This window comes from Diceros bicornis, chromosome 34, assembly GCF_020826845.1.
Source record: "Diceros bicornis minor isolate mBicDic1 chromosome 34, mDicBic1.mat.cur, whole genome shotgun sequence".
NCBI classification, from domain to species: Eukaryota; Metazoa; Chordata; class Mammalia; order Perissodactyla; family Rhinocerotidae; genus Diceros; species Diceros bicornis.
The window spans coordinates 38061023-38084425 of record NC_080773.1 but is presented as its reverse complement, the minus strand read 5'-3'; the positions used below and the strand labels follow the sequence as shown (position 1 = coordinate 38084425).

General features: G+C 51.3%; 2 protein-coding genes across 7 annotated transcripts; both read right to left on the bottom strand.

The window, feature by feature from the left end:
• Nucleotides 1–6134: 6134 nt before the first annotated feature.
• Nucleotides 6135–7002, bottom strand: LOC131397763 (zinc finger protein 79-like). Its single transcript, XM_058530813.1, has 2 exons — nt 6905–7002; nt 6135–6861 (listed from the first exon to the last, which is right to left on the bottom strand). The coding sequence occupies exons 1-2, from the start codon at nt 7000–7002 to the stop codon at nt 6135–6137; spliced, it is 825 nt and encodes a 274-aa protein (XP_058386796.1).
• On the bottom strand, nt 7000–15684 carry LOC131397561 (zinc finger protein 300-like). 6 transcript variants are annotated; one of them, XM_058530666.1, is made up of 6 exons: nt 15633–15684; nt 14661–14858; nt 11514–11590; nt 10151–10277; nt 9781–9870; nt 7000–7979 (listed from the first exon to the last, which is right to left on the bottom strand). In XM_058530666.1, the coding sequence occupies exons 2-6, from the start codon at nt 14677–14679 to the stop codon at nt 7120–7122; spliced, it is 1173 nt and encodes a 390-aa protein (XP_058386649.1). In that variant the 5' UTR covers nt 14680–14858; nt 15633–15684; the 3' UTR covers nt 7000–7119. The 6 variants fall into 6 exon arrangements, with proteins under 6 accessions (XP_058386649.1, XP_058386650.1, XP_058386655.1 ...); XM_058530667.1 differs by lacking the exon at nt 11514–11590 and having other exon boundaries at nt 10151–10334; XM_058530672.1 differs by lacking the exon at nt 11514–11590.
• Nucleotides 15685–23403: the final 7719 nt, after the last annotated feature.

Genomic DNA, 23403 nt, shown 5'->3' with positions numbered 1-23403 from the left:
CTGCAAATTCCCTTTTGCATGTAAGGTAACATATTCACAAGTTCTGGGGATTAGGATGTGGACATGTTTGAGGGGGGAGAAGGGAGGTGTTATTCTACCTATCACAAATCCTAATTTCATTGGTCTGGGATTTGGCCTGGGTATCCAGATTTATAAAAGTGTCCAGACAATTCTAATGTGCAGGCAACACTGAGGACCACTGGCTAAGAAACAGTGTGATGCAATAGGAAGCATAGTCTACGGAGAGGGACCCGGCTGATCTCGGTTCCCAGTCCTGCCTCTTACTCTCTTACTTGGGCAAATGACTTCACGTCTCTGGCCCCCTACTTCCTTCTCTGTATCGTGGAGATATGGAGATAATAAACCCTCCCCTCTTCCCAGACGATCATGACACCCTCTGCTTCCCCTTGTCCACAGTGGAAGGCAAAGTTGTGCCTGCTCAGACACAGCCACACACTTAGACTCACACAGACACACAGATGCACAGACATACAGACCCACTTAAAGACACACAGACACACAAATACTCAATTTGTATCCAGAATATATAAAGAACTCTTACAACTCAACAACAACAAAAAATCCAATTTAAAAATGAGCAAAGACTTAGCAGACATTTCTCCAAAGAAAATATACAAATGGTCAATAAGCACATGAGTGGATGCTCAACATCCTTTGTCATCAGGGAAACGCAAATCAAAACCACACTGTGATGTCATGTCACACCCAGTAGGATGGCTATGATCAGAAAGACAGGTAACAACAAGTGTTGGCAGGGATGTGGAAAATTGGAACCATCATACTTTGCTGGTGGGAATGGAAAATGATGCAGCCTCTGTGGAAAACAGTTGAGTGGTTCCGCAAAAGTTAAACATAAGGGTTACCTCATGACCCAACAATTCCAAGAGAAATGAAAACATATATCCATACAAAATCTTGTACAGAAATGTTTGTAACAGCATTTTTCATAACAGCCCTAAACTGGAAACAACTCAAATGTCCACCGATTGATGAATGGATAAACAAAATGTGGTCTAGCCATATAATGGAATATTACTCAGCCATAGAAAGGAACCCAGTGCTGATGCATGGATGAACCTTGAAAACATGTTCAGTTAAAGAAGCCAGACACAAAAGGTCACATATTGTAAGATTCTATTTATATGAAATATCCAAGAAAGGCAAATCCATAGAGACAAAGTAGATTAGTGGTTGCCAGAGGCTTGGAGGAGGGGGAATAGGGAGTGACTGCTAATAGGTATGGGGTTTCTTTTTGGGGTGATGAAAATGTTCTGAAATTAGTTAGTGGTAATGGTTGCCCATCTCAGTGAATATACAAAAAACCACTGAGTTGTACTTATGGTATGTGAATTTTATCTTAATAACGATGTTATAAAAAAAAATAGACATAGACACACATGTGGACACACAGACACAGACACACACATATACTCTCCCACCCAGAGGCTGGCTCCCCCACCACCCAGCCTCTGCATGGAAGACCCAGCAGCTGCCCCTCAGCCCTGGATTCCACCCCAGAGACCCTCTCAGCACCCACCACTGTGCAAGTCAGCAGAACCCCACACTCTCAGGGCTCCTGGGGGAGAGGTCCAGATTTCCCACTGCCAGGTAACTGCATTGGCATTCTTGGTAAGCTGCCCTGGGGAATGTGTAAGAGTGTGGGAGTGAGTGTGTGTTGTTAAAGAAAAAATTACCGGGGCTGGCCGGATGGCGTAGTGGTTAAGTTCGTGCACTCCGCTTCGGGTGGCCCAGGGTTCGCAGGTTCAGATCCCAGGCATGGACATACACACTGCTTATCAAGATGTGCTGTGGCGGCGTCCCACATATAAAGTAGAGGAGGATGGGCACGGATGTTAGCCCAGGGCCAATCTTCCTCAGCAAAAAGAGGAGGATTTGTAACAGATGTTAGCTCAGGGATAATCTTCCTCACACACACACACACACAAAACTACCCAGAGCTGGACAGGAGTTAAAGTGGTAAAGACAGATTTTATTAAGAAAAACTATTGTAGGGCCGGCCCCGTGGCTTAGCGGTTGAGTGCGCGCGCTCCGCTACTGGTGGCCCGGGTTCGGATCCCGGGCGCGCACCGACGCACCGCTTGTCCGGCCATGCTGAGGCCGCGTCCCACATACAGCAACTAGAAGGATGTGCAGCTATGACATACAACTATCTACTGGGGCTTTGGAGGAAAAATAAATAAATAAAATTATAAAAAAAAAAAAAAGAAAAACTATTGTAATAGGGGAAAAGAGATCTCAGTGTAGAACTGGGCTTACCTCTGAATACAGCACAGGCAAGTGGGAATTTACAGCTGAGAAGCAGGATGGGGGTCCGTGGGTAGGTTACTAAGAGGAAGCCTCAGGGGGTGAGGGGATTCCTGCTGAAGGCAGGCCAGGTGGTCAGACGTCACCTGGGGATGGGGATGAGCAATCGGAACAGATACCCAGGGTGCTCGGATGTGGAGGATGAGATATTCTTGCTAAACTGACTTAGTAAGATTTTTGCTAGAACTGGACTCTATAAGGAAGGATCCAGAAGCCCAGGGTTTGAGGCCTAGTCAAAAAGAGAGCTCAGAAGAGCCTGACTAGTTTGGTCATGGAGAGAATCTGTCAGGTGCGAGCGTGTGATGGTGTGTGTGTGAGCACCTGTGTGTGTGTGAGACACCCAGGTCACAGGCTGCAGCCCACAGGGGGACGACCCCAAGGGCTGAAGTGAGAGCCTTGAGGCCATGTGGACTCCTCTCACCTCCTGCCCCAGCACTGTCCAGCTGGGCCTGGACGCCCCCGTGCCCCATGGCCTGAGGTCCAGCCTCTGCTCCCTGCAGCCAGTGCCCACAGGTGCTCTCCGCGCAGGGTCCGGGCAGCGCTTGGCACACTGGCGTTTGGTGTGAGACACACACGGAAGAACAACAAATACTAACAGGTCAAGAACTTGAAGGCCCTCTGGCCTTATGGGAGGGATGAGCCGCCCCAGGGACATCCTCTGAATAGGCCCCTGCTCCAGCGGCGCTTTGTCAGCCTCCACCCTGACCCTCAGATGCCAGGAAAGCTCAGGTCCTCCCCGTCTGAAAGCTGCTGCCCCTATAACTGCTGCAGTGCCACCCACGCTTGTCATTGGCTGCTCTCCTTTCTCGTCACTCAACCACAGCCAACCCGTGACCACACCACCTCGCTCGGGCAGAGGCTGCTTCCCGGTGGAACAACATTCATACGGGACAAGGGGCCCTCAGACACGTTTCCTCTACAAGTTAGCACGTTCAATCCTTGCTGGCAGTGGCCCTCATCACCACCCCCATTTTACAGACGAGGAAAGTGAGGCAGAGGAGTGAAGACCCAGAGCTTGCTGGGGCAGTGCTGGGTTTCAAACCCATGGAGATGCATGTAGCTGGTTCTCATGTCTGACCACGCCTCAGGAAGGGAGCTGAGGGCTGGCACCATCACATCCCTCCCCATCTCTCTGCCTTGCTGCCGGGACACGGTCCCTATTTTTACAAAGGCTGAGTTTGTGGCCCCTGACAAGCTATAGCGGGTATGCGGCAGAGCCGGAAGCACACCCTGCCCCATCCACGCCATGTGGTGCCTCAGAGGCCCAATGGCTGACCAGTTCTTTCTGCCTCTCGGCCTGGTCTCTGGGGCTCTCATAGGGTGCTCTCCCAAACGTGCACCACCCCCCCGAAGTGGTCTTGCCCCTGCAAAACCAAGTTGCCTCCTCTGCTGAGAAGCTCCTGAGCATCCCGACCAATACTGCCTGTAGACTGGCGCTCCTTCTCTCTTGTGTTGCAGTAGCAGCTGGGCCCTCAGCCAGGAGAAGAGGCATCCCTGGGCTGCAGCTGTGTTGGCTCAGTGTGCAGTAAAGGGTTAACGCGGCAGACTTGGGGTGTCCAAACTCTGCACACTGCAACAATGGATTGGCCCCTGATCAGCTCCTGAGAACCTCTAGCCCTTGGAATGTCCCACCTGGGAAGAGTGTCTTTGTTTACTGGGGGCCTTGGGCCACGCCAGTCTGCCAACAGTGTGGTTTATGACGGGGACCTTGGGTCACGCTGCATCAGGTTGACCTCTGAGACATCAGGAGGCTGAGTAAGGTCAGTCATGCGAGCCCTCCATGTCTGTGACCAACCCCCATAAAACCTACCAGGCCTGGGTGAGTTTCCCTGGTTGGCAGTAGTCCACGTGTATTGTTACTCAATTGTTACTGGGAGAAGTAAGCTGTCTGTACAACTCCATCGGGAGAGGACAACTGGGAGCGTGACCCTTCTCTCCTGGATTCCAGCCTGTGCACCTTTCACTGTCGTGACTATAATCTGTATCCTTTCACTGCAATAAACCATGAAGGGTCTGTCAGCTTTTCTGAGTTGTGAGTCCTCGAATCTGCAGGTGGTCTTGGGGACCCCCCCAGTTGTCGTTTTGTTTTCAGTGTCTCACTGGTTCACTCACTCGTTTCCTGTCTACTTTGGCCCTACATTTGCCGGGTGATGGGGATAGAGGCACCTGAGACATGAGTGTGTGCTAAAGGGGCTCCTGGTCCAGGGCGGGCTCGGGACAAGGACACAGACAACGACAACACAATGTATGTGCTGCTGTGGGGACACGAGGACAGGCTTCTGATTCAGCCAGGGAGGAGTCACCCTGGAGTTGATGCTGAGGACAGGAAACCGGAACAAGCTGGGTTGTCCAAGGAACAGGGAAGAGGTAGGTTTGGTCAACACAGGCTGGCGGTGGGACATGGGAAACGAGCCTGGAAAGGTGGGCTGTGGCGGGTGAGGCCACAGAGAACCCCTGAGCGAAGCTGCACGAGACACTGAAAGGCTCATACTGTGATCGGAACAAACGCCTGGCTCCTAGCAGGCATTTAACCAACGTCTCCTGCTTTGCCTTTGCTCAAGTCAGCAAACAGCCCAACCTGCTTCTTCAGGGGAACCCAATCATCCCGCCGTCTCTCTCTCTCAAGGGCACTTTAGGGCCCGCCCCGTGGGATAGAGGTTAAGTGCCCACGCTCTGCTGCTGGTGGCCCGGGTTCAGATCCCAGGCGTGCGCTGACACACCACTTGTCAGGCCATGCTGTGGCAGCATCCCATATAAAGTAGAGGAAGATGGGCACGGATGTTAGCTCAGGGCCAGTCTTCCTCAGCAAAAAGAGGAGGATTGGCATGGATATTAGCTCAGGGCTGATCTTCTTCATAAAAAAAAAATAAATAAAAAAAATAAGGGCACTTTATATTCTAGAACTGCCCCCTCACAGTAAAGACCTCTGGGCATATGCTGAAAGGGAAGGAGGCCCTTCTGTCCCCCTGTCCTCACCTGCTAACTCGAATGTTTTCATCCTGAAAAGTGAGTGGCTTCTAGCAGGGGGCCTTGGGCAAGGGTTTAACCTCTCAAAGTCTCAGCAACTTTGTCTCTGAAGGGGGATAAAAACACCTGTGTCCCAGGGCTGCCGAGAGGATGAAATGGGACAGTGTGTGCAAGTGCTCAGAAAGTGCTGAAACCTTACACTGACATCGCGGTCTGACTTTCATGAAGTCCTCGTGTGAAGCGGAGGAATGACACAGAGTTTTCTTTCTAAACAGCTGGACTCTGTGACACACCACAGTTCAGCGTAGAGAGCTTACTTTCTGAGGGGGGAAAACAAAACCAAGTGGCCTGAGTTAATACAAGGCACCAACAACTGAAAATCATCTTTTAAAAATAGCCTTTTTTTTAAATTACAGTTTTCCTTTGGCAAAAACTTTGAAATGAGCTGTTCCAGGCCTGCTGAGAGGAAGATGGTTCACACTGTGGCTCTCTCCTACCACCTGGTGGGCATCCAGGGGGAACCTGTAGGTGAAGAATTGGGGGTGGCCGTTGCTCCCCTTGAAGGTTACGGAGAAGCATCCAGAAGATGGATCTGAGGCCCACTGCCAGCTTTGTCACCTGACCAGGTGACACTGCAAGTAGAAGTGTGACATGTGCAATGTGGCCTGCTCTGCACTGGCCCTGAGTTCCTGACACTCGCCCATCCGCAGGATGGAGGACAGCCAGGGCAGATGGGTCTTGGCCACACTGGGCACGTCCCCAGGTCATCGATGTAAGAGAACCAAACAGTGGCTGAGGGATTTCTGATACTTGCCATGGTCTCACGGCCTCCCCCTGGAATGAATGTTCTGATGCTGGGCCAGGGACCTGCTCTGGCTGAAGGCCCTGCCGCATTTGTGGCACTCAAAGGGCTTCTCACCAGCATGAATCCTCTGGTGCAGAATGAGGGCCGCAGCCTCCGGGAAGGTTTTCCGACACGTGCTACAGGTGAACGGCGTGGCACCCACGTGGGCGCGCTGGTGCTGCAGGAGATGTGTGCCAAGTCTGAAGGCTTTGCGGCACACGTTGCACATGTAGCGCCGCTCCCCGGTGTGCACCCGGTAATGCTCGGTGAGGTGCGACATCTGGATGTAGGCCTTGCCACACTCGTTGCACTTGTAGGGCTTCTCCCTGGTGTGTGTCCTCAGGTGCAGGGTGAGGGAGGCGTTCTGCGTGAAGGCCCTGCCGCAGTCGCCGCACATGAAGGGCTTCTCCCCCGTGTGGATCTGCTCGTGCTGCGTGAAGACCTTGCTCTGGCTGAAGGCCTTCCTGCATTTTCCGCACACGTAGGCCTGCTCGCCCTTGTGCACCCGCTGGTGCAGGACCACGGCCGAGGAGTCACTGAAGGGCTTCCTGCACTCCCCACACGTGAACGGCTTCTCGCCGCTGTGGATCCTGAGGTGCTGGGTCAGGCAGGAGTTCTGGCGGAAGGCCCTCCCGCACTCTCTGCACACGTAGGACCGCTCGCCTGTGTGCACCTGCCAGTGCTTGGCCAGGGAGGAGCTCTGGCTGAAGGCACACCCACACTCGCTGCACACATATGGCTTCTCACCTGTGTGTGTCCTCAGGTGCTTGACGGGACGAGCTCCAGCTGAAGGCCTTCTCGCACTCTCGGCACACGTACAGCTTCTCTCCCGTGTGGCAGCGCATGTGCTCGGCCAGCGACGAGCTGAGGGTGAACACCCTTCAGCGCACACGGCACTTGTAGGGCCTCTCGCCAGTGTGGCTTCTGTGGTGGATCAGGAGGGCTGAAGAGTCAGTGAAGGCTCAGCCGCACTCACAGCAGGCAAACGGCTTCTCCCCGGTGTGGACTCGCCAGTGATGCATGAGGTGGGTGCTCTGGCTGAAGGTGCACCCGCACTCGCCACAGGCGTAGGGCTTCTCGCCTGTGTGCACCCGCCGGTGCTTGGCCAGCGACGAGTTCTCCTGGAAGCGCCTGCCACAGTGGCTGCACACGTAGGGCTTCTTGCCCGTGTGGACGCGCCGGTGCTTGACAAGGGACGAGCTCTTGCTGAAGGCGCGTTTGCACTCCCAGCACGCGTACAGCTTCTCGCCTATGTGAGTTCTCTGGTGCTGAACAAGGTTTGAGCTCTGCCCAAAGGCCTTCCCGCACTCCTCGCACGCGTAGAGCTTCCGCCTGCTGGGAATCAGCCAACAGCTCACGAAGCTCGAGTTCTTGCCCAAGGCATCCTCCCATCTGCCACGTGCCAGCGCGCCCTCCACAGTGTAGACTCCTCGTGGGTGACTAAGGTCTGGGAAAGAGCCATAGGCTTCCGCACACACACCCTCTCCTTGGCAGGGGGGCCCCTGATCGAGGACTGAAACACATGCGAGGCCCTTTTTGTGACTGTGGCCTGTGGGAGCCTGCGCCCCCGGGGGAGCATCTTGATGCTCAGTGAGGAACGGGCACCAAGGGAACCTTCCTGCAAGGCTCCACTCTGGGCTAATCCCCCCCTGGCTGGGCGTCACTGCTTGGCACTGTCTTTCTGCCACCTGGCCGCCACACTCCGTGACTTCTCTCAGGACGGTGTGCCAGAAATCCTGCCCTGTGAGTCCCATCGTCTGCCCCTGAGGCAGAGCGCCTTTGTCTGGAGGCAGCCATGCAGCTCGGGACCCAGGCTCTGAGTCTGAAAAACAAGCAAAGAGACATGCTCAAACCCCACTCTGAATGTGCACCGCCAACCTAGAACCTCAGCAGTCAGCCTGGGCCGCCAGGACGAGCTGCTGGCCAGGACGGTGCGGACCTGCGACTTTCAGAAGGGGCTCCCGCAGTTGAGGCAGGGGATGGGGACTGAGGACAGGAGAGTGGGTGGGTGGGGTCCCACCAGGCCTCACAGCACTCAGCAGAGTCAGGCTCACAGCTAGAACTGATTACAGCCAAAGGACGGAGCAATATCAGCAAAGGGGAAAGGTGCGTGGGGCGAGGAGCCCTCTCCCAGGGGAGCCACACAGCACGCGCCCCACTCCTCCAGCACGGGGTTCTGGCAACACGTGGAAGCACTGTCTAACGGGTGAGCTCGTTAGAGACTCGGTGCCCAGGGCTTTAGTGGGGGCTGGCCGTGCAGGTACCCACGCATAGCATGTACCAAAATTCCAGAACCCCAGAAGGAAAGCAGGTGTCCAGCATAAACCACACTGTTCGCATAAATGGTTTAGGCACAGTGAGCCACTCTGATCATTTAGGCAATGGTTGGGACCCTATAGAAATCCAAGTTTGTCCTAGGCCTTTTTGGGAACGGCAGCCACACGCCTCCCGTGCTAACCCTTTTCCGCACAGTGGGGAAGGAAAGGGGTAGAGGAACACAGAAAGACAGTGGCCAAAGCCACCGAGAGCCACCCCACCTGTCAGCTACCGGAGGGGTTGTTTTACAACCAGGCCCTCAGTGGAGCAGGGCCTGGCCAACAGAACGCAAAACAGGTGATCGAACAAACACTTGTACATGAATGTTCATGGCGGCACCACTCCCAGTAGCCGAAATGTGCAAACAGCCCAACTCTCCACCAGTGAAGAACACATAAACAAAATGCGGTCTATCGACGCAGTGGGATATTATTCAGCCACAAAAAAGAATGAAGGACTGGGGCCAGCCTGGTGGTGTAGTGGTTAAGTTTGCAAGCTCTGCTTCAGCAACCCAGGGTTCACAGGTTCGGATCTCAGGTGCAGACCTAGACACTGTTCATCAAGCCACACTGTGACAGCGTCCCACATACAAAATGGAGGAAGACTAGCAGATGTCAGCTCAGTGACAATCTTCCTCAAGCAAAAAGAGGAGAAATGGTGACAGATATTAGCTCAGGGCCAATCCCGCTCACCAAAAAAAAAAAAAAGAATGCAGGACTGATATGCACTACAATGTGGATGAACTATGAAAACATTATGCTAAGTGAAAGAGGCCAGACACAAAAGACCACATCTTGTCTTATATGTCTATATGAAAATACATGAATACACTTATATAAATTCCACTTATATGAAAGGTTCAGAACAGGCAAATCCATGGAGACAGACAGCAGACCAGTGGTTGTCAGGGCCAAGAGAGTGACGGCTGAGTGAGTCTGGGTTTGTTTCTGGGCTCCTGCACCCACCGGCTCTTTCTTGTTGGGTGTACACTGCACCTCCTTGCCCTAGGAGGAGACAGAAACTGACCTACAGTTACAACACAGCGTTGTACACCAGAACTTTCGTAAGAGGGCGGATCTTAAGTGTTCTCACCACAGGGGGGAAAAAACAATAACTATGTACAGTGATGGACGGATTAATAAGCTTGATTGTGGTAATCATTTCACAGAGTATAAAACATATCAAAACACCACTTTGAATATATAGGATTGTTACGTGTTAATTATACCTCAATAAAGAAGGGGGAAAAAATTAAATTAAAAAAAATTAATAAACAGATCTGATCGGGAGACCCTCCTTTCACTCACCTGGACCTCTTGGGGCATCTCTCTCCACAGTCCAGGGGTCTTCCCACTGCTCCAGCTTGGAGATCACGTGTGGTTTGGAATCGGGAAGTCCTGCCCATGGCGAGAAGGGAGCAGGAAAATGTTGATATTGTTGCTACAAGTCAGCCAGGGCCAAATAGTGCAGTGCATATGTCCCAGGCATGGGAAAGGTCTCTACCTGGTGATGTGGGGTGGGGCGTCCAGTCTTTGCACCGAGGGGACTCGGCTGGGGGACACTGGTCAGAGCAAGGACACACCTGGGTATGAGTGGCCGAGGATGAGGCAGGGGATACATATACACACACATACACACACAAGTAGCATGGATGAAGAGGTGACAGGGAGGCCTCACCCAGGGACACTAGGTTGCTGTAGTTCCTCAGCATCGTGTCGCGGTACAGGATCCTCTGCGTTGGGCCCAGTAGCCCCCACTCCTCCGGGGTGAAGTCCACAACCACGTCCTTAAATGTCACTGGCTTCTGAAACATCCCACATGCACTGGCTCAGCCACGGACCACGTGTGACCAGAGGTAGCCCTGTGGGGAATGGCAGGATGTGAATGTTCTGGGAAACGCCCTGTTGTCATTGTCGGGGCTCATGCTCTGAGTGGCCTAAGCCAAGAGCTGGCAGTATTATCACCTTGATACTGGGTACCGGGGTCCCACCTAAATGTTTGTATCTCCCCCAAATCCCTATGTTAAGGCCCTAACCCTTAGTGTGAAGCTGTTTGGAGGTGATTAGGTGTAGATGAGGTCATGAGGATGGGGCCCCGTGATGGGACTGGTGCCCTTAGAGGAAAGGGTAGAGACCAAAGCCCTTTCTCTGTGTCTCCGCCATGTGAGGACAGTGAGAAGGCAGCTGTCTTCAAGCCCAGCAGAGGGTTCTCCCCATAACCCAGCCCTGTTGGCACCCTGATCTTGGACTTCCCACCTCCAGAACTGTGAGAAATAAGCTGCTGTTGGTTAAGCCACCCAGGCTGTGGTATTTTGTTAGAGCAGCCGAGAAGATTAAGACACGGTGATTCCTCATCACTTCCCAAAGTGTTCAGCTTTGCGGCCCCCAGAGGGACAGTTGGACGGCCCTTGCCAACCCCCTACAAAGCCATCTGTGTGGTCTCCATCCCCTTCAGGGCCAGGCAGGGGAGGCTTGGAGGCTGGGATGGCATTCGGTGCCAGCCACAACATGTGTCCCCAAACTGGCCTTTAGTGCCCCCACAGGGGCACCCCCAGGCCCTGGCAACAGCCCCTCTGCCTGTGTGTGGCTGTGTCCTTAGGGACCCTGTGGAGAAGGGGCCTGTCAGGAGGCAGCATTGATTTCAGAGTAACTACTCACCATTCTTAACACCCAAAGCCCCCACCTCCTATCTAGCCACTCTCAGGGCACCACTCACTCATTCGCCTGCTAACGCCTCCCGGGTGTCTGCATTGCCAAGCCCTGCTCTGTCCCTTTCCTGCATATCTGGCTGATAGACAGAGAGGCCATAAAGAGCCCATGTACCAGATTTGCCCAGATGCAGGGGTTCCTCCGAAGTGCCCTGAATTAGTGACAAGGTCACTAAGCCCCACCCGGGGGCAGGAGGAGCAGGGGAGGCCAGGGCAGAGGAAGGGGCCCTGCTCTGGGACGCGGGCTCCCAGCGCTGAGGGACAGAAGCACCACAGAAGCGGGGAGAGAAATGAGTGTGCCTGCTGAGACCACGGGCATTTCTGGAAACTCACGAGGAAGGTGTCTGCTGGGACCATGGTGTCTTGGGCCTCAGGCTTGTCCTCCTTGATTCTCCCCTGAGAAGGAAGAGCTGGGGGAGGGGAGGGGAGGGGAGGGAGGCCAGACTCACCCTCAGCCCCAGAGACACCAGCCCAAAGTCCCCAGGCCCCCCCATCCCCAGGGCCTCATTGCACAGCCCTCCCCTTGTCAGCCACTGGCCCCTTCCCCAGGGGCCCTGGCCCCCAGAACCGACATCCCTACAGGTGTCTCCTCCTGCACTGCCACCCTGGGCCTGCTCCCTCCAGGGCTCAGCCGAACCACAGCCCAACATTAACTCTGTGCCAGGCACGCAGGGGGCACCTCCCATCAGCTTGCTTGATCCTCACTCTGTCCCCACGAGGGAGGCAATGCTACCAGGTCCACTTTACAGGAAGGAAACTGAGGTATCGAAACGGGAAGGAAAAGGCGGCGTCCACGCGGACAGATGGGGTGACCCGCACCCCCCATAATTAGTCTGGGGACATGGCACCCCACCTGGGCTCTGGTGCAGGGGTACACACAGCCATGGTGGACCTAGGGTGACCCAGGGAAGGACCCACGCTTGGAACAGGAAGCCCTGGACCTGCGGCTCCACTGTGTGCCACTAACTCGCCATAGCCCTGCTCTGGGCCTATTTCCCTCTGGGTACAGCAAGGACAGGCTCCTGGGAGGACGGGTGGCATTGTGCCATGGAAAGTCTTTGTGAAACGAAACACGACACAGAAACACCTCATGGTGTCCTTGCTGCCCAAGGCCACACCACCTTCACACCCTCCCTCCCCTCCCAGCCTGGGAGCCAGGCAAGAGGTCACTGGGCTCAGGGCTCCACAGAAAGCATTCCTGTGATTTCATGGTTGGAGGCTGGGCCTCAGACACCTGCCTCTAAAACAGGAAACCATCCACGAGCCTAGGCCAAGCCCTTGTGGGCGGCCACAGCCACCTGTGTGGCAGCCCCATGCCACCCCCAGGCCATGAGCTTCTCGAGGCCTCACTGTGCAATGCCAGCCGAGTTCCCTAACGTGAGGACAATGAAGTACTATCATCATCCTCTGTTATACAGCGGGGGAAACTGGGGTACAGAGAGATTAAATTAAAAGTCATGAACAAGTGATGGGCCGGTGGGGATTCAAACCTGGGCAGTCTGACTCAAGTCTGTGCCTTTAAAAAGATTTTTTCAACAGAAGTATGAGTGCTCAGTTCAATGAGTTTTGACGAATGCACACACCATCAAGATCAAGCTCTAGAACCTTCTATGAGGTTGGAAATGTTCTGGGGCTGTGCTGTCTGATTCAGCAGCCATCAGCCCCACGTGGCTCCTGAGCAGTAGAAATGCAGTTGTGTGACTAGGAAACCGGATTTGTCATTTCAGTTAAGTTTAACTAATTCACATTTCAATATCCACGAGGCTCATAGCTACCATATTGGACAGCTCAGCGCTAGGACATTTCAGCACCATGGACAACTGCCACCAGGCACCCCTTCCAGGTAAGGCTGTCCCCAGTCCTGAGGTGATCACTGCTGAGATTCCTGACAGCACACGAGTTTTGCCTATTCTTGAACTTCATACAAAGTGAATTATATATGCTGTTTAACAGTCTAAGGTCTTAGCTCCATGCGATCAGGTTTACGGACAGCAGTGGCAGCAGACGCTTGTCAGGATGCCTCTTTATGGGGACTGTTTGGGGACAAAGGAGTGAGTGCTCTGAAGAGAGAAAATCAATAGTCCCAGTTGTCCTGAATTCAGGTCCTGACAGAGACTCCCAGGAGGGAAGGGCTGACGAGGGGCCTTTTGCTCCTCCCCACAGAGGTAAGAGTGGTGAGCAGATTCCTGGGGCCCTGATGCACCCAGTGCCCACACCTTCCTCTCAGTGTCGTTCCTAAGCTGGGAACAGAGAGCATGATGGATGAGTGGAGTCTGTCAGATCTAGGATCAGATTCACCTTCACCATTCTCTGCTGGGTGACCTTGGGCTGCTCAATTCCCCTGAGGCCTCGGTTTTCTATCTGTAAAATGAGGTAGAATAGTTCCTCTTGTGGAAGGCTGTTCATTCATTCATTTAACAAATACTCTACGGACTGGGCACCACATCATGAAACTTATAGTCTATGAAGAATGGGAACAAGTGTAAAGTCTTCAAATGTGGTAAGTGCTAAGAAAACATAATGTGGATGTGTGTGGCACCTGTTTTGGATTAGGTGGCTATGGAGGGCCTCTGAGGTAGAAGCTAAGCTTGTACCCTATTGAGTGGCAGGCGGGGTGGGGGAGGAGTGTGATGGGCAATGGGAGAGCCGTAGGTGAGGCCTGAAAACAGGCAGAAATCAGGTCATTCAGGGCTTGGAAGGCATGGGAAGGAGTGTGGATTTGTTCCAAATTAGGATCAGTAAACTTGGCCACACAGCCTGACCTTGTACAGCCTGTGTACTAAGAATAGCTTCTCTATTTTTAAGTAGCTGGGGGAAAAAATCAAAAGAAGACTAATGTTACATGAAGTTCAGATTTCAGTGTCCATAAATAAAGTTCTGGATTTCATCAGGAAAAAAATGTGTGGATGGGGGCTGGCCCTGTGGCCTAGTGGTTAAGTTTGGCGCGCTCCGCTTCAGTGGCCGGGGTTCAGTTCCTGAGCGCAGACCTACATCACTTGTCAGCGGCCATGCTGTGGCAGCGACCCACATACAAAATAGAGGAAGACCTGTGACAGATGTTAGTTCAGGGCGAATCTTCCTCAGCATAAAAAAGTGTGTGGTGGTGTGTTTTCTCTCATTAGATAAGCACCTACATGACATCCTTGGTTTTGCCTCCTGGCCTGCAAAGCTGAAAACATTTGCTATCTGGTGCCTTACAGAAGAGTTTGTGGACCCTGCTCTGAGGACCTGGGCAGAAATGGAGGGTTTAAGGGGAGAGGTGGCCGCACCGTTCAGGGTTTAAAGACCCCTCTGGTGCTGTGCAGAGGGCAATAGAGGTGGTAAGGGGAGGCAGGAGACCTGTGAGGAGGTGGTGGCCAGGACTAGGCTGAGGAGAGCAGGGCAGTAGAGTGAAGGCAGCAGGAGCAGGGCATGTTTTGAGGGAGATCTGGTTTATGAAAATGTCCAGCCTTGTGACAACCACACCAACATCCACCTCACCTGGCACCTTGGGCTCCATGGCCTGCCACTCTGCTCTGTCTCCCGCTGCTTGGCCTCAGCAGCTACAGGACGGCGCCTGTGGTCTTAGTCCCAAGCAGAGGTCCCAGGTTGCAGGTGACTCTTGCCGGGATGGATTCCTGTGCCCAGAGCCACTGCTTCCTCCTGTCTACTCCCACACAATGGTCGGGCACTGAGATCCTGGAAAATGGAGTATTGCTCGGTGAACACAGGCAGCAGGAGCTAAGTGTGGCCACAGCCATACACATGGGCTCCCCTTGGACAGACCAACTGCCTCATCGCCCAAACTGAAAACATGTCCACACAAAAACCTGTACATGAATGTTCACAGCAGCTTTATTTGGGTAAACAAACTGGCGTACATCCACATAACGGAATATAATTCAGCTATAAGAACGAATGAAGTACTGACACGTGGCACAGCACGGATGGACTTTGAACACACTATGCTCAGTGAAAAAAGCCAGACACAAAAACCCCACATATTGTATGGTCCCATTTACATGAAATGGCCAGAACCAAGAGAGAAAGTAGATTAACAGTTGCCAGGGGCTGGGGAAAAAAGCGAATGAGCAGTGATGGTTAAGGCGTATGTGGCATATAGGAACACACGTGAGGTCACACCTGCACACAGGGGCGTCACACACACACAACACTCCCTCCCCACAGATATGCATTCACAGTGACACACTTGGCCACAGGTACACAACTGGGGTCTCATCTGCACACACAGGTGGTGTCACACATGCAGGACACCCCTCCCCTGTGACACACCCAGCCACACGCACACACCCGAGGTCGCACCTGCACGCACAGGTCGCTCCCCCGCCACCCCCGGCAAGGGCACCCCTGTCCCCGACCCCACAGCCTGGCCGTCCCAGGTTCGCCCTCCCCTCCAGGACCTCCCCGGACCTCACGCTCACCCCTGCCGCCCCGCCGGGACCTCGGACTCACCTCCGCCGCAGTCACCTCAGAGCCACCGGCGCTGCCACCCGCGCGCGCGCCGCCTATGCACATCCGCCAAAGGCACTTCCGGCCTTCACTTCCGCCGAGCGGCCCGCAGTCTGCCCGGGACTTCACCTCCCAGAGGGCTCTGCGCGCCGAGTGCCTGGAACCGGCCGGGCACAGGGTGAATGGCCTCCTGGGAAATGGAGTCCAGAGGGTGACGTAGCCAGAGGGCAGCGTGGGAACTTGTCGGTTGCGCGCGCTGGCCGCACGAGGGACCGGACGTGTCCTGACCAGGGTAGTTTTGTGTCTGTTCGGTTAAGTACACAACGCATGTACTTTTTTCTGTTTCTCCTTGCACACATACACGTACACACATACATATATAAGTATATAGTTTGGGGAATTTTCCCCCGAACGCTGTAAATCCTTCAGCAAAAGTCCCCTAAGAACAAGTACATTGTTCCACCCACGCAGGAAACGACCTTGAAACCACGCCGTTATCCATGCCACAGTCTGTATGCTAATTTCTCCCAGTAACGTCGTACGTACATTTTTGTTTTCATCTTATTCACGCCGAAACTAAAGACTCATCTCGAGTTGGCTTCAATCTAGAACGGACTCTCAGCTTTTTTTTTTAAAATAATCCCGACAGTTTTCATGAAACCAAGTCAGTTTTCCAAACTATCCTCCAATTTAGATTTGTCTGATTGTTCCCGTATATATAATTTAAAACAATCATAATCAGATTTTACATACTGTTTTTTTCCAGACCCTGAACATTCTCCACTTCATTAAATATTTTTCTAAAACTATTCTTTATTAAATGGCTACATAGTTTTCCATTATATGAATTTACCATAATTTATTTACCCTCTCTTTTGGATTCTGCACTCAATTTCAACGTTGGGGGGGGGTGTTCCTCCAAACTAACAAGCAATTCTATGACACTAGCTACCTGGAGATATCATCACATCCCACAGGTTAAGAGGTCGGTTCTACCACACTGCACTCCCCCCATCCCCGCACAGCAGTCGCCAAGTCCAGGTTGTTACCTGGACTGGCTATACTTCTGAGGGACTGGCTATAAATCCAGGTCCCTGCAACCGTCTCCTCGGGTTCCATCAATTTGCTAGAGCGGCTCACAGACTCCAGGAAACTCGTTTACTTACTAAACTGCAGGTTGATTACAAAAGGATATAACTCAGGAACGCCCAGATGGAAGAGATGCATGGGGCAGGCTATGGGGAAAGGAGCACAGAGCTTCCATGCACTCTCCAGGCGCCAGAGGCGCCACTTTCCCAGCATGTCCACGTGTTCCCCAACCTGGAAGCTCTCCAAACCCTGACCTTTTGGGTTTTATAGGGGCTTCGTTACATAGGCACGATTGATTAAATCATTGGCGAGTAATTCAACCTCCCATCAATTAGGAAATTCCAAGCATTGTAGGAGCTCTGTGCCAGAAACGGGGATAAAGACCAAATATGTGTTTCTCATAGATCACGATCACACTCTCCCACCCCACCTTTAGCTGGAAATTGAGCTACTATAAACATATGCAATGAATGTCTGTACATGCATTTTTCTGTATATCCATGACTCCCTAAAAAAATCAATAATGGATAGGCCCTGTGTGATGCAAATTACCTTCCTTAATTAAGGGACGTCCCTGGATGTAGGACATGAATGTAGGGACATGAAAACTTCACCCATGAGCAGAGGCCTGTGTGACCTGGTGGAGCAGCTGACTCCTGAAGTGCAGGCCCTTCTTCATGCCCACTAGTCAGCTGATCACAAGGGGAATTAAAAAAAAAATTCTCTCAGCCAGCTACCATTAGATCAGCACTGTCCAAAAGAACTTTCTGAGATGATGGAAATGTTCTATTTGTAGTGAGCAGTTGAAATGTGGCTAGTGTGACTGAGAAACAATTTTTAATTTTGGTTAATTTAAAATTACACCTGGGACCGGCCCCGTGGCTTAGCAGTTAAGTGCGCGCGCTCCGCTGCTGGCGGCCTGGGTTCGGATCCCGGACCGACGCACCGCTTGTCGGGCCATGCTGAGGCCGCGTCCCACATACAGCAACTAGAAGGATGTGCAACTATGACATACAATTATCTACTGGGGCTTTGGGGAGAAAAAAAGAGGAGGATTGGCAATAGATGTTAGCTCAGAGCCGGTCTTCCTCAGCAAAAAGAGGAGGATTGGCATGGATGTTAGCTCAGGGCTGATCTTCCTCACAAAAAAAAAATAAATAAAATAAAATAAAATTACATCTAAATAGCTACATGTGGCTAGTGACTACCACACAGGACAGCACATTCTAGATGTTCACCTTGGATCTCCTTACAAGAGAACTGGGAGACTGCTTTTCAGACTGGATGCAGATTTCTTCCCAATTACCTTTTTGGGAAAGGACTTGAATAGCTCTAAGGATGTGCAAGGAGATATTGAAAATGGGGGTCTTGGCTATTGGCCACAATTTGTGTGTGGGCTGTCATAATTTGGGCTGGCTGATATACGGAATTTAATAAAATAACTTGGAAATTCATGTGCTACAAGCAGCTTCCAGGAACCTTCACTGAGTCAAAGCTACTTTACACTCAGCTGGTTCCATTAACACATCCATTTACACGCACGTGTGTATACAGAACAGCTGTGGCCAAGATGCACAGTCACGCAGACGTTTTAGTGGGGGAGACAGACAGTAAATAACGAAACAAATTATCAAACTTTAATTTGAAAGAGTTGAGATTTTTAATTTAAATTTATTTTTTGAACTGGTAATACTTTCACGTTTCAAAATTCCAAAAATATCAGATATAGAGAAAAATTATTCCTCATCCTTTCCCCCCCATTTCTCCTCCCCAAGAACGACAACTACGCCTGGTTACTTTGTACCCTTCAGAGATTGTGTGTGTGTGTGTGTAAGCAAATGTTTCCTTTTTACACAAGTGGAAACATACTATACACTGTAGTTTACACCTTTTTTCTTACCAAGGTATCTGAGAGATCTTTCCCACATTAGTACATAAAGACAGGCCCCATTTTTAAGGCTGTGTACCTTCCACCATACATCACTTAGTCAGTTCCCCATGAGGGACAGTGAGGTTATTTCCAAATTTTTACTTTTGAAATCAATACCATAGTGAAAACCATGTACAAACAGTCTGCACCTGTACAAATATATCTGTAGGATTCATTCCCAGCAAGAGGTCTACTGAGACAAAGGGTTTGTGTTTGTAATTTAGATAGCAACTGATAAACTGCCTTCCACAAAGGCTGTATCAATTTATACTCCCCCTGGAAATGTGGAGGAAACCTTCTTATTATAAATAGCAATACACCCTCCCTCCCCACCTTTAGCTGGAAATTGAGCTACTTTTTGGATAAAAGTCAAGGCTGGTAAAGTGCTGGGTGGAGGTCACATTGCTACAATTTTCCTGAAAGTTTATTTAAAAAGCTACATGAAATGCACTGTCAGAGGAAAATGCTCAAAATATAGTAAGAAGTATGTGTCACAAGAGAACCAGAAGGGATTCCAATTTTCTAAACACAAGATAACTACATATATATATTTTTGTGTATCTATAAGATTTAGTGTACACTATATGTACACACACATGTATATTTTAAGAAATAATTACAAGGAAAATTAACAAAATCTTAATGGTAATGACCATCTCTGGATGGTGGGAGTATGAGGGATTAAAATTTAAATATATCTTCATACTCTTGTGTATTCTTTTACTTTTGTGCATCTTTCAGGTTTTGCTACAATTAATTTGCCTTACTTCTATAAACTGATAAAACCATGTATTGCGACCTAGGGGCCTGCCCAGTAGTGCAAGCGGTTAAGTGCAGCACGCTCCGCTGTGGCAGCCCGGGGTTCGCCGGTTCAGATCCCGGGCGTGCGCCGACACCGCTTGTTAAGCCATGCTGTGGCGGCATCCCATATAAAGTAGAAGAGGATGGGCACGGACGTTAGCCCAGGGCCAGTCTTCCTCAGCAAAAAAGAGGAGGATGGGCATTGGATGTTAGCTCAGGGCTGGTCCTCCTCACAAAAAAAAAAAAAGAAAGAAGAAAATGTGACCTGAAACGAACAGTGGAAAATTTGCCGAGATCTCTGACATCGGGAGAGGGAAGTGAGTGCCAACAGTGTTGAGCTTGTTCCCAGCTTACCCAGTGAGGCCATCGTGACCTCGGCTCACCCAGCGTCCACTGTGAGAACTGTGGAAACCTGACCCTTCAGGAGCTGCCATTCTGGGGGCCAAGGTGGAGGGAACGGGGCAATCGAGGCCCAGCCTCCCGAGCTGTCCAGAACTGGGAAGCTACAGCTGGGCCTCCCCCACCAGAGGGCACCGGCCTTTGGAGCATTCCTGAGCCTGCACCCCACACCACTGATGGGGCAATGAGAAGGAACGGTCAAAAGTGGGGCTCTGGTGGCTGGGCCAGTTGGTGACACGTCACTTCTTTCCTCAGGGTCATCCTGCCCCAGGAGCGGTAGTGGAAACCAGATGAAGAGAAGAGAGCCGAGAGGTTTAGATGGTGAGACCAACAGGACAGTTGTCTCCTGCCTTCAGGGATGGGCTGATGGACGGCCACATGCCCTATGAAAGGCCCGGGCCAGGGGAACTGGTGTGGATTGGAAAAGGACATTTTGTTCTGCGAAGGCTGTGTTCTTGGAGCTTGTGGCACATCCAGGGGGAGCCACCCACAGCACACAGCTGCTGTTCCAGCCTTAAGTTCAGAACTCGGCACCCGAGACCAAGATTTGGGAGTGAGCAGTGCAAAGCCACGAGTGTGGAGGAGGACAGCTGGGGAGGGTGTGAAGCACAAGATGGGCCCCCAGGACAATGCCCTGGGGACCCCAACATTTAAGAAGAGAGGGAGAACGAGCAGCCCCTCAAAAGGTGGAAGGAATCCAGAAGAGTGCAGCATCCCAGAACGCCAGGGGACTGAGGGTTGTAAGGAGGGCCTGGCCAGCAGGCTGGACAATCCAGCAGGTGAAGAGACGCCGAGGTGGCGGCACCTGACCAGGCAACGGGGAGCACCAACAATTCTTCCAAGGAAAGACCAGACAAGAAAGACGGCAGACGCTGCTAGTTGCCTATCCACCCCCACTTCCCAGACCTCCTCTGCGGGCACAGGTCTCCACCAGAGCTTAGAGAGGCTAAACACTAGCTTTCCGAGGCCCTCGTTAGTAAGGGTGGCCCTGTGAGCTAGCCTTGGCCAATGAGACAGAAGTGGGCATCTGCTAGAGGCTTCTGGAACAGCCTCTTCTATGAAAGCTCATCAGAGATGAGTGTTGGCCTGCCCTTCCCTGTCTGCTTCCAGTCTTGATTGTGGATGCAATGGCTGACGCTGCAGCAGTCTTCCTGTGACCATGAGGGAAAGGCTGAGAAATCTGAAGAAAACCCTGCCTCTGACATCAGTGAGCCACTGAATGCACAGCACTTGAACAAAGCCTAATTTGCTTAAGCCACCGTTAACTGGGTATTGAGTTCAAAATCTACCTCCACTCCTAGCTGTATAACCTTGGGATGGTTAGCTTTGTTCCAGTTACTAGTTACCTTTGTCCTGTGCCATATTTTCCTTCTATGTAAAATGGTACTACCTCACAGAACTAAGACTGAGGCACTGTCTGTCTCAAAACACCCCTTTTCCCAGCTAGTAAATGAAGGTTATCCACTACGAATGAAATAGAAAGTGGTGCAGGCCAAGGTACGAGGACAGAGTCACCGTAAAAAGTGGCAGCTGACAAGGAAAATACGTGAGGACAGGCCCAGAGGACAGGAGGGTGCAGAGCAACAAACCAGGGCCTCGGGGGGTCTCGCAGAACCTCTAGAGACGGGCTGCACAGCTGGCTCTGAGCATCCTGGAAGCCAGCTCTGCCACAATGGAAACTGCATCAGCTGTGACACACAGCATCCAAAGGACAATAGTGGACACGAGAAGTTTGGACCGAGCTCTGACACTCAACCGTGCTGCTCTGGCAGCGAGAGTGCTGATCATGCAGCTCAACTGCCAGAGACCTGCTGCTGTCTCCTTCTAGGACGACGATTCAGCCACGCAGCTCTACGCTCTGCCAACCCAGCACCCCTTCTGCGGGTATTTTTGGGAAACCAATTTCTACAAGCTGAGATGTGCTGTGATCAATTTTCCGTCCTTCCGATTTTTGATGTTTATGGTCTATGTTTAACTTCACTAGGAGGCAACTGCCATGGGAACTGCAAGCACACAAACAAAACGCCGCCGTTCTATACAATGGAGCACAGAACTCGGCGCCCCGCGGGACAGGCGTGGTGCTCACCGATAGTCCATGACTTGTTTCATTTTAGGGTAGAAACTGGGCAGTAGGTTTAAAGTCTGGTTTTTTTATCCCTTGTGCTGCTAGACGCCAGGGATCACACCTCATCACAGTGTCCTTCTTTAGCTCAAGAAGAGACAGACAAAATCAGAGAGCTTTGCTTTCCTCAGGAGTCAAGTCGGAGGAAAGCAAGATGATAAGAAGTTTCTGACTGCGGACATTAAAATGGCCATGTTCGAATATCTTGCATCGTATAAAAATAAACCATTTCCTCAGGGGTCCGGCTTTCCCTGGCACTGACAACTGAGACCTCCAGCAGAGACCCCATGCAAGATTGGGAGATGACCTGAGAGGAGAGGGGGTCACACGGTTCACGAGGCCCCTCAGCACAGCCTGGGGCGTGACGCCCCATCAAAAGTCATCCCACCAGCCGGAGCGAGGAGGACCTGACGGGCAGGCTCGGGATGGGGACAGCACTTGGGGTACCCTGTTGTTCTTTTCCCCCAAAAAAGAAGAGACTAAAAAAGAAAGGAGACAGAGAGATGAAGATACCTAAGAAAAATATCAACCAATGCACTGTGTGGATCTTGTTTAGATCATGATCAGAACAAACCAAGGAGAAAACAAAACAAAGTCATGAGGCAACCTGTGAACACTAGATACTGGATGATATTTTGAGGCATTACTGTTATTTCTGTTTAGATGTGATAAAAGCAATAGTTTTACTTGAGATTTAATAAAATTAATAATTTTTCCTGCTTCATCACATTCCTATGTGAAATGAGCATTTTTTTCTTTACTGCAATGCCCAGTGAGGAAGAACATGAACACGGCCTGGGGCCTCAGTCCCTGGCAGTTTCACCCACACCCGCTGCTGCCCCGGTGAGACACCAACACGGCCAAAAGGCAAATGACGGCTCAGAATTATTATGAAAATGGCTTTGTCCCATGGTCCAACCTAAGTCTTTCCTTTTAGAGATATATTCACAAGAACAGATGAAATGACATGATTTCTGGGACTGAGGTGAAAATAATCCTGTGGCAGGTAAGGGTACCAGTGAAAATATATTATCTGTGTTTTGCAATGTCCACAATAAAATGCTAAAATTTAGATTACTCAGAAAAATAAGTGGATTCTCTTCTTTTCACCAATTATGAATGCTGCAAAATGGTGAAAAAAAAAACCTGAAAAAACACGTCGTGCATAAATTAGCTAATGATGTCAATTGTTAAAATCAAACATACAGGATTGTTAGTACAGCCCTGATCAATCAATTTTCAAAGTTTGGAAAAAGCTGGCTGCAGTGCTCGGCATGGTTTCTCTACCTTGGCACATTCAGGGAGAGATAATTCTTTGTTGAGGGGGCTGTCGGGCATTATAGGATGTTTAGTAGCATCCCTGACCTCTACCCACTAGATGCCAGTGGTACCCTCCCTTTCCACCAGTCATGACAACCAGAAACGTCTCTAGA

Excerpts from the sequence above, each read along its gene's own strand:
- LOC131397561 (XM_058530666.1), bottom strand. Across the intron at positions 10,278-11,513 it reads TCCCAGCAGACACCTTCCTC|AAGCCAGTGACATTTAAGGA; the intron begins GTGAGTTTCCAG and ends GGGATGTTTCAG. Across the intron at positions 9,871-10,150 it reads CAGCAACCTAGTGTCCCTGG|GACTTCCCGATTCCAAACCA; the intron begins GTGAGGCCTCCC and ends CGCCATGGGCAG.
- LOC131397763 (XM_058530813.1), bottom strand. The coding sequence starts at position 7,002 with ATGCGCTGCCACACGGGAGAGAAGCTGTACGTGTGCCGAGAGTGCGAG. Across the intron at positions 6,862-6,904 it reads GCACCTGAGGACACACACAG|CCAGAGCTCCTCCCTGGCCA; the intron begins GTGAGAAGCCAT and ends GTGTGCCTTCAG.